This window comes from Schistosoma mansoni, chromosome 1 (genome assembly GCF_000237925.1).
Source record: "Schistosoma mansoni strain Puerto Rico chromosome 1, complete genome".
Lineage (NCBI taxonomy): Eukaryota > Metazoa > Platyhelminthes > Trematoda > Strigeidida > Schistosomatidae > Schistosoma > Schistosoma mansoni.
The window spans coordinates 56,785,851-56,795,662 of NC_031495.1; the positions used below are offsets into that span (position 1 = coordinate 56,785,851).

Consider the following 9,812-nt stretch of genomic DNA (forward strand, 5'->3'; position numbering starts at 1 on the left):
ATTTTGAACGTCATGAAGAAACAAAATTTTGCAGGTTGATTGGTCAGAACAACTAAAATGTCACAGAAGTTATCCCTGAATTGCAGAAACAAGGTGCAGGTATAATTCTGTGGTCGACATCATGTGCAGCTGCTTGGTCGGTCAGTTGCAGGAATTAACATACCAAACCTAAAAAGAAAGCTCATGCAAATATCTTAGTGTTCTTTTGAAAATACCTGAACTGCATGAACCTGGCTTCCAGGACATCAAGAAAACTACTATATTACTTAGTTATCCTAATCCGATAGTGCTCAAGGTGAAAACCGATAATCCTCGTTCTTGTCAAAACATAGGTAACAGTTTGTGGAGCAGTTTCAAAGCAGATTACGGACGTTAAGACAGGTTTAGTAAGTGCTTGTCCTATGGTAGGATTTCAGTTACGTAGTTCATATGTCTTTCGTCATAACAAACGCTTTAGGTGTGTTAAAATGGGATACAACAACTCAGCTACTGTTCGTTTTGCCACCAGTGATGATCAACCTTGTAGTTCGGATTTTATTATGTTGGGTGATTCTATCTTATATAATATCCTTTTTACAGCTACGAGCAATTTACTTCACATTCAAAAAAGATTATATCTGTCCAGTGGTACCTTATAAGATTTTATTATTGACAGTGGTATCGCAAAATACATTCTGACAGTTGGAAAGTTGAAGTCAATAAATCTGGATGCCATAATTAATCCTACCAAAGTATTACTGGTCATAGCTTCCCTAGTCTCAGATTTTGTAATTTCCTAACTATAGACGGTATATCTTTAAACATAAATTGTGAATTTCTTATCATTGATTGTGGACTATCTATCTTTGGTTTAGAAAATTTAAAAATGTCTCATGCACAGCTTTCCTCATTGACCGACAAAGACTACTCTAATGAAGTGCTTGATAGATTAGTAACCTCGTGGTCGCATTGCCAGGAATTGCGCACGACTTCAAAGACCTCTCGTTCTGATGTGCAAGCAAGAAACCTTGAAAACAAACGTCAATTCTACTGCAGCTGAAAAATTCAAAGATCCAGAGAAGAGAATAGATAAGATCTTTTGATGCAGATTAACCAGATGGTACGCAAAAGAAACAATGAAGAAATTGTTTGAACAGAAGAAAATTCGTACGAAAACTTTTCTACAGCATATGAAAGGTTTGCTAAAACAGGTCAATAAATCTGTGATTCATATGCAAGTCATTCACAACAACCATAGACCTTACAAGTACTCAAGTGAGTTTGTTCTATGTTCCGTTGCTAATTCAAATGATAATGGGTACATCCGAGGTCATTCAGAGTCTCTATCCAATACACAGCCGTAGAGAAAGTGAACCTAAGGAGATGAAGTATATACGATTACAGAAGTTTGGATTCCCATTTAGGCTGTGGTATTTGTATGAACAAATAAATCCAATGTACTTGATTGCCCTATGAATACAAATTCCAAGATGGTGGAAAAATCCAAGAATAATACGTTCATTTGTGTTTATCTAGTTTTATCTGCCTCAAGTGGCACCATTTCGAGAATTCTTAGTTAGCACATTAAGTCGAATACTTCCAATTATCATACACACTCCACCCATTGTTCACGAACCATTAAGAGCTTTCTGATCACATGAACCACTTTCTGAATCCATGTTGCCTATTGATAAGGGGTTTCATGATAGTTTTCATGGTCTTCTTAGTGGTTGTATATAATATTTCGACTACGACACTGGGGGCAACAGACGAGCTTATGATTCGGTGAAAGTCGGCTTGATCCTGTCTCGTAATGTCGTGTGACAGTTAGATCCCTACAGTCTACTGACAATCAAATCTGGTTATAGCACATATTGAATATTATAGTGAGAGGAATTAAAATGTGTCTAAAGGCGATTCATGCATGAAGACTGTCTGGAAGTATTCAAGAATGACCGTCTGATTATCTCAAAGTATCCCTGTATTTAAAAATACAATGCATTCCGTCTCTAAGTAGGCAATCCACGGAAGCATTATTGTTCTGTAATCAGTATACGAGAAAAGTCCTTTTGTCTGGTTGTTTGAAGTCCGTAGCAGTCCATACTCGGATTTGTGTCAAGCAACACGAATTGTGTTCACAGACTACTTTACACTGATTTGAAACATCCTATTAAAGTTGCTATCCCATTAATTTCGGCAATGATACTGCACATTCTTTTTGGACACATAAACATTGACACCATTTATTTGTCCGATGAAGTCAGTGTTTATTTCTTTGAAACTATCCAGAGCGTTGACGGCTGAGGTTTCGACTCTGTAAATCCACTGTTTTATCTTAGTCAATCAACTAGTCATTAGTTGCAGCATCAGAGTTGACCATTTGCGATTGAAAATTTGATCTCACTTGTAATGAAGATGGAAAGCTTTTTATGAAAAGTGTGAACCGCATCGTCGCTTCATTTACTTAAAAATAGTTGTCAGTAATGTTCGTCATGATTTTATCATATATGATGGTCAAAGTTCTTTTGCCAGCCTTCAATAATTTTCATTTTTCAAATTTGACCTTGGCTCGATACGCGTTAAGTGCTTTTCGCGCACATGGTACGACCGGTAATTCTGTCGATTTTCCCAATTTTTTGAAATAAATAACACAATTGTCTGACGTTTAAATAAGTTAGTCACAAAAGATTTCACATTTTGGTTTCAGTGATATATTATGTATATATATGTACACATATATAAAAATAAGATATCTTATGTTTATACATATATATTCAAAGCCTTATAACTGAAGAGAGAGCACAATGAGATGTGTGACTGTTTTGAACTCCATTGTGTTAGTTTTATAAGTAGCGCGACAATAATGTAGAAGCATTCAAGTGAAAATTTCTAACTATTTACTGGAGTTCCTATCTCTCTAATTCAAGGAAAACTCTTTCCTTCATAGGTTCAAAGTATTTGGTGGCTTCTCCCAAAGTCTTGTAAAATTTTGAGGAGAAACTCTAAAGTTTTCTAAGATTCTTGGGAAATATTGAGGATAACTCAACATTTCCCCAAACGTTTTGGGGATTCTCCTCATACCTTGGAAGATTTTAAGGACTTCGTGCCATTTTCTTCAAACGTTTTTGGAGTTTTCTTTTGAGGATTCCACAAAATTTGCTCAGAATTGAGAAATCTTGTAGCGAGTTTTTGTGGGTGCTTTGTCTTCCTTTGAATGAGTAAGTTATGAGTATAGACACCACTTCATCGGATAATCGGTTCCAAGAGCCGATGATCTGGTTCAAAGACCTGTGTGTCACAAGTTTTTTGTTCGTTCCCGACCTTTAAGCTTGCCTGTTATGTCTTCTGAGTTGTACTAATCTATCAGGAGAAAAAAGATATATCGGGTCCAAATCATTTCATATTATTTTATACATCAAAGTCAGATGGCCTCTGAACATGCGGTGAGACAGATGAAAAAGGTCTAACTTCTCGGTCTTCTCTGTGTATGGTAAGACTCATACTTATGACATTGCATGGATAGCTGATTTTTGCACGTTTTCTATGATACTTGAGTCACATTTTAAACCGTGTCTTGCAGCCCAAAACTCAGTACTCAAGTTATGATATTACTAAGATTGCGTATGGTGTGATGACCGTATTCGTAACCAACTTGGAAAGAATCCATCATAACGGTTTAAGGATTCTAAACCCTCTAGTTCCTACTGCACAGCAGTGTGCAGTAGCCTTGAGGTCGTGACTTACTGGAACTTCTAGATCATTGTGAGACAGAACTACGGGCACTGACGCTTCTTCAATACTGTAGCTAATTACCTTTGTATCTCCAATGTGTATGTTAGTGGATGATGGCATCCAATATCATTGAGTCAGTTATTTAAATCTTTTCCAGTATAATGAGTTATTAGCTACTGAATTACTGGACATTACTGGACATCTTTCCTATTGCTTTTTGAGTAGATTTTACTCTAGATCTGTTCATGAGCACAAATTTTAGCCATTTAGAATATGAATCAGTAGGCAATAAAGCATAATACAGGGTTGAAAAACAAAAACATTTTAACAGTCCAAATTATTGAAATCAATACCATCGGTAAACGTTTAAAACAAAGCCCGTATTATACGTCATAAGAAGCTGTTAAACCGTTTCTGTAGAGTACAATGTAAGCCAATATCAGTTTCGTCTATGTAAGTGACTGTCAGTTAAGGGGATATTCTAAAATAATAATAGTCAAAATAATGTGTCATTCTGTTGGAAACGTAAACAAATTTTGTTTTACCCAGAGTATATACAGATTCAACAGTTGGTTTAAATAGTTTAATAATCTGTGTAGATAACTAGTTTTATGCGGTGCAATCATCAGCAGCAAAATGTGTCTTAGATATCCTGAAAAGAACGTGAAGGATGACTTTTACTATGAGACGCCATGAACTATCTAACAGTACTTTACATTCATTAGAGTTTACCATGGAACTTCATGAAATAAATCAAATCATATAGTTAAAATATCTTCATTTCGAAGATATAATTTGTTGTGTATTGCTAATTATGAACAAACCGTAAACAACACAGTCGCCTACCAGACGTCCACCTTACGTTTGCATTTAAAGTCTTCTATATACTATGTTTTTGCTAGACGTTGTTATAGCTATCTTGTAGTTGATGACACTCTTTAGCTCTCCAAATCTAGTGCAAGTTCATCTGTTAGTAGTTTGCCAAATGTTGTGATCTATTTGATAAATAATGAGGACCGTTTCTGGTTTTTCGGATTTCTGTCGAATTTCAATATCTTAACATTCTGGATACCAAAAAGCTTGAAGTGTTTTTAGCTAGTGTGATATTACGAAAACCATTACTCTACTTATTCTAATGGGACCTTGATAAACTTGTTAGTTTTACTGACAACGATGTCATCATGAATACGCCGAATATGACCAGTCACACTTTTTTTATTTGAATCGTATTTCTACCATCATGTTCAGTTATTTCACTAGTTACGAAAAAATTCATGTACATTATTTTTTTTGTTTATGTACACAATACTCAATCACGTTAACGCTATTATTGCTATCATCCTTGCTAAAATTACTGACCAATTTATACGAACCGTTTTTGTATTATATTTCTCCCAAATTTTTCTGTATTTGTTTGTAAAAATTTATGGTTAATCAAACTGATACCTTTGTTACTATAATTGGAAGAATGCGTTTTTTATCATTATTAACTCAATTTTCTTCGCAAAGTATTATATGATCAAAGAAATACTACAGAAATTCTTGTTAAAAAGCACTAACTGCAGGGGAGCACCATAAACTCTGGGGTTATTTATGAACAACATTATGATATGTATAACTATTTATAAGATTGAGGCAATGCATTTTCCCAAGGGATAATGATACTGATTTGTTTCATATAAAAACTAATAACATTGATCATTTAGTTGCTAGTGTTTTGCAAAATACTTTTTATGTTGGGCAATTGCCTTGTTTAAAGGGTTATATGCTGATGTAAGCAATTTATTGTTACTCAGATACCTAGATGTTACGAATGTTCCCGTAAAAATTTAAACGTGATATTTCTTATAATGATAACAATATCTTGGAGTATCATAATAAATTATCAACAGCATTAAATTGAAAATTTCGAATTCGTTTAGTGTTTTTTGGAAATAACGTAGTTATTTTTCTGTATGCATGCAGACTTTGATCATGTTCAAAATGCAAAAAAAACTCAAAAAACCTAAATACATAATTTTATTTATTTTGGATGTTATTAAATACATTGAATCTTTTGATAACAAATAGAGAACACAAATAATAAAAATTCGGGACTAATGTCTCATACGCTACTTAATTTGATTAGGTCTGTCATATACAGGTGCATAAAAATAAAGAAGCTATGTCACTTAAAAACGTCTGAAATATAACAGCTGGAATTTCAGTAGTTAAACTGTAAGGCATTTGAACCTAATACTAAGTTGTAAGCAAAGGTGGATAGTGGCTAGCAGTGGAATTCAGGGCGCGCGTTGCGTCCTATTTGGAACTCAATAGCTGGATGTACCTGCATTTCAGAGTTGATATTCACCCTGGGACTCGAACCCAGTACCTTTCGCTTCAAACGCCATCTCGTTATCCACTCAGCTACTGAGTCCTGATAGCCACTATCCATCTTTGCTTACAATGCTTGTTAAATAAGGCTATATCGAGGCAATACACACAGTATGCACATATGCCAATAAGAGACTGACCAGTTGCAGCCTTAAACATCAATGGGAAGATTCAACAAAAGTAATTCTTAGTGAATCTAATACTAAGTTGTTTCCAAGTTAATAAAAATATACGAAATTTTTAAACAGAGATACCTATCAATGTATGATGAGACAAAACTTTTTGACTTTCATTTTTCTTCGTTCCCTTTTAATTTACTTTGTATTGTTTGATTATCATTTTTAACATAAAACGTGAACACTTGAAACAATGATTGGATATATCGTTCTTTAAATGAATTTCCTTGTTTTCAAATGAGTTGTTTTTGATTAAAAAAAGTAGTCTATTGCTTCATAAAAGTACTTCTTGTGGGCATCAGACAAGCTGTAGTCAAGTATAAAGTGTGAGGAAGGAAAATATTAGTCTCGTGTGTTCTAAAATGCTGTTAATAAAACGATTTGTAATTCCAGTGTATTAACAACAGGCTTCTGAAGTAATAATTTCAAATTACTCGTTTGCTTCTTAATTCCAAAGGGATAAGTATTATTCTTTGTAGATAATAAAACTCATGTGTAGTATATATGGCAACATATTACATTTTCCACTATTAACTGTATTTGATATTTCAGTCCTAGCTAGTAGTTAATATTATTGTTTAATATTTGTTCTTAAATACAAATCAGTATCTCTAATAATGGCAATTAAAAGGGTAGTATATAGTAAAAATATTTATTAATCACAAAGAGGAACTTTTTATATTTTAGAATAGCTATAAAAAATCAATATGCAAACGAAAGTAGCCAACTAAAAAGATTATATCAATATTGGTATCAATACATTGAATAGATGATACATAATCGGAATAAATGGATATACTTAGGTAATATAAATTAATAAGTAATCCCGATTAGATCTTACTTGCTATAAATAACCACATTTCATGTTCATTATCAAACATTGTTAGCAATATACTACTATAATCTTGAGTAATTTAATAAGTGCATATGCATGTCTATAAACAGTTCATATCAACAAATGATAACCTCATACATAGACGCCAGTACTTAAGCATAATGACTTGAGAAGAAATATTCTACGAAAAATCTCCTGTTAACTGTGAAAGTATACGTTTTCAAAACATAATTCAATGAAATGTTTTCTACCACAGTCGTACTGACATCAAAAGTTGTTCATTATCAGTCGTTATTCACCAAACTTTTAATGAGATTTTGTTTTTTAATTTCAGGAATTTTATTTATAGTTTGTAAAATGTTGCAAACATAGAACACTGAACAAATACTCAATTAGATTTTCCACCAATTCACTTTTCTGTACCTAAAAAGAATTTCTTAGTAAGTTGATATTTTCATTATATTTCCTATCTATATCTTTCAAATTAAAGGCATATGTATCTATATAAGGATATTTTAAATCATGACATTTCAGAAAGACAAAGCAATGTATAGTGGATCTAAATTTATAAAAAAGTCAATCACAAAACAACAATTTACTCAAGAATTAACTGCTCGTCTAGAACAATTATCATCAAAACGTGAAATTCATGAAACAGATGAATATTCAGAAACATCTTTATCACCATCGTCATCCATATCATCATTTCAATCGTCTGTATCGTCGCCTAGAAATAGTTTCATGATACGTACGAACAGATTTTCTTTAAAAGATGGTAAATTTACGAAGGAACCATCCAATGATTTACAAAAGTCGAATCGGATATATGCATCTTCAAAAAACACAAAACCATGTCAACAAACTTATATTAAACCGAAAAGTTTACAACAATCAAAAGAAAAAAAACGTTATGATAAACCATGTTTAGCAAATGAAATAAATTCTTCCATATCAACACAGGACAATTATAACTATTCTAAAAATAAATATATTCAAACAAATCAAATGAATAAAACTATTGACAGACGTGGTTTTTCACCTAAGATTATGCTTAAATCTTGTGAATCACGCACTCAGTATCCGAAGGAAAAAGAGGAATTTACTTTAGTTAATGAAAATATTTTACAGAAACCAGATCAATATAATGTATCAGTAGGACAAGACAAAAATGCTGACCAGATATCAGATCAAAGTGATAACGATGATGAACTAGGGTGTTTAGAAGATGATACAGTGATAATAGGTGATAATGAAGTAAGCAGATTATATGTAACAATATACACGTACTTCTTAGTATGATTTCCTATATTTTTTAATTATCGGTTGAATTATCAGTCTATTGAGATGGATTCAATTCGGTGAAAATCGTTGCCACAGCTTGTTAAGCTTGTAACCAGTTTAAAAGCATTTCATAAATTACTATAAACTAAATGACATTATCACAAGGGGGCTTTGTGGAGATTTTAGTAATTTTATATAGTTAAGATCGTGAGTCAATGGAAGCTAGACCACCATGGAAAACCTGGAAGCACTGGATGGCCAACTCGTCCTATTGTGGGACTCCTCAGTAATACCCATTCACGATCCCGCCTCACGAGATTCGAACCCAGGACCTACCAGTCTCGCACCAGAGCACTTAACCGATAGACCACTGAGCTGGCATCCAGCGGTGTTAATGTCTAGCCTCAACCAATCCACGAAATTGCGCGACCAACTTCCATTGTACTGAGGTAGATATCTGTCTCTAAAACATGTTTAAGACTGTAAGACACAACAGTTTATTTCAACTTAGTTTTGTCCAAGAATTCTTTACTCTATTCGGTGTTACATTTTACAGTTATTTTATAGAGCGAACCGTCAAGCTCTGAAATACAATAGAACTAATCTACACTTTAGTTGTTAGAACGTGTAGCTTATTCAGAAACTGAGTTATGTAACTTGAAGATTGAGCTTTTATTGAGTACAGAGAACAATATTGAATTCTATCGTTTTAAAAAATCCACTTTATTGTCATACATTCGTGATTGTGAGTTAAATTACGTCGTACAAAGATGTGCGTTTACCCAAGTTCCCATATCTCATTAACGTGATGAGACTAAGTTAATAATAATGAACACTGAAAGACTCAAAAAAAAGTTACTAGAAATGATAGTGAAAAATACCAAACATTGATAAAATAGATCCTGAATACGAAATATACAGGTATTTATGAAGATATAATGAAACTCAAGCTCTAAAGGAAAATAAAGGACGGATAAGTCTTCATAATTTCAATCAGTTTTGAGCCGTATTATTCAACTAATTGTGGTCATCTCGCGGATACTTTATGCTGAAATCTAGAGCAGAATTGTTTTCAATATGTTAAGTCGTTTTACTATCATCGTACGGATTCACAGAAGTTCCTTCAAAATAAACAAACAGTTAAGTTGAACTACATCGAAATCCATAGAAAATTATAAGTTATGAATCCACCAAAACCACAAAAAATATTTTAGATCTAATATTACAGAATAACATGAAATATTAATTACACACGAACTGGATGTAAGCTGTTATAAAATAATTTGATGTATCCAAGATCCTCAACAAATGATTGTCCATTAAAACCTAAATATAGGTATCATTACCAAGTTTTGATTTGATAATTTTGAATAAATTGAGTAGATTGTTATAAATAAGTTAATGTATATATAATATCCCAATAAATAGAAAAAATT

At 32.9% G+C, this 9,812-nt stretch overlaps 2 protein-coding genes across 2 annotated transcripts in view; both read left to right on the top strand.

Annotated features, from left to right (window-relative positions):
- Positions 1–401: 401 nt before the first annotated feature.
- On the top strand, positions 402–638 carry Smp_200080 (uncharacterized protein; the record flags this gene model as incomplete). The annotated part of the gene is made up of 1 exon (XM_018794955.1): positions 402–638. One exon carries the CDS (start codon positions 402–404, stop codon positions 636–638), a length of 237 nt encoding a protein of 78 aa, XP_018649315.1.
- A 6,979-nt stretch (positions 639–7,617) lies between these two features.
- Positions 7,618–9,812, top strand: part of Smp_181160 (tubulin tyrosine ligase-related) — a gene marked incomplete at both ends in the record, with an annotated part of 29,407 nt that continues 27,212 nt past the window's right edge. The window contains one exon of the mRNA XM_018794956.1: positions 7,618–8,349. Coding sequence (XP_018649316.1) covers positions 7,618–8,349 — 732 coding nt within the window. The remainder of the gene's footprint in view (positions 8,350–9,812) is intronic.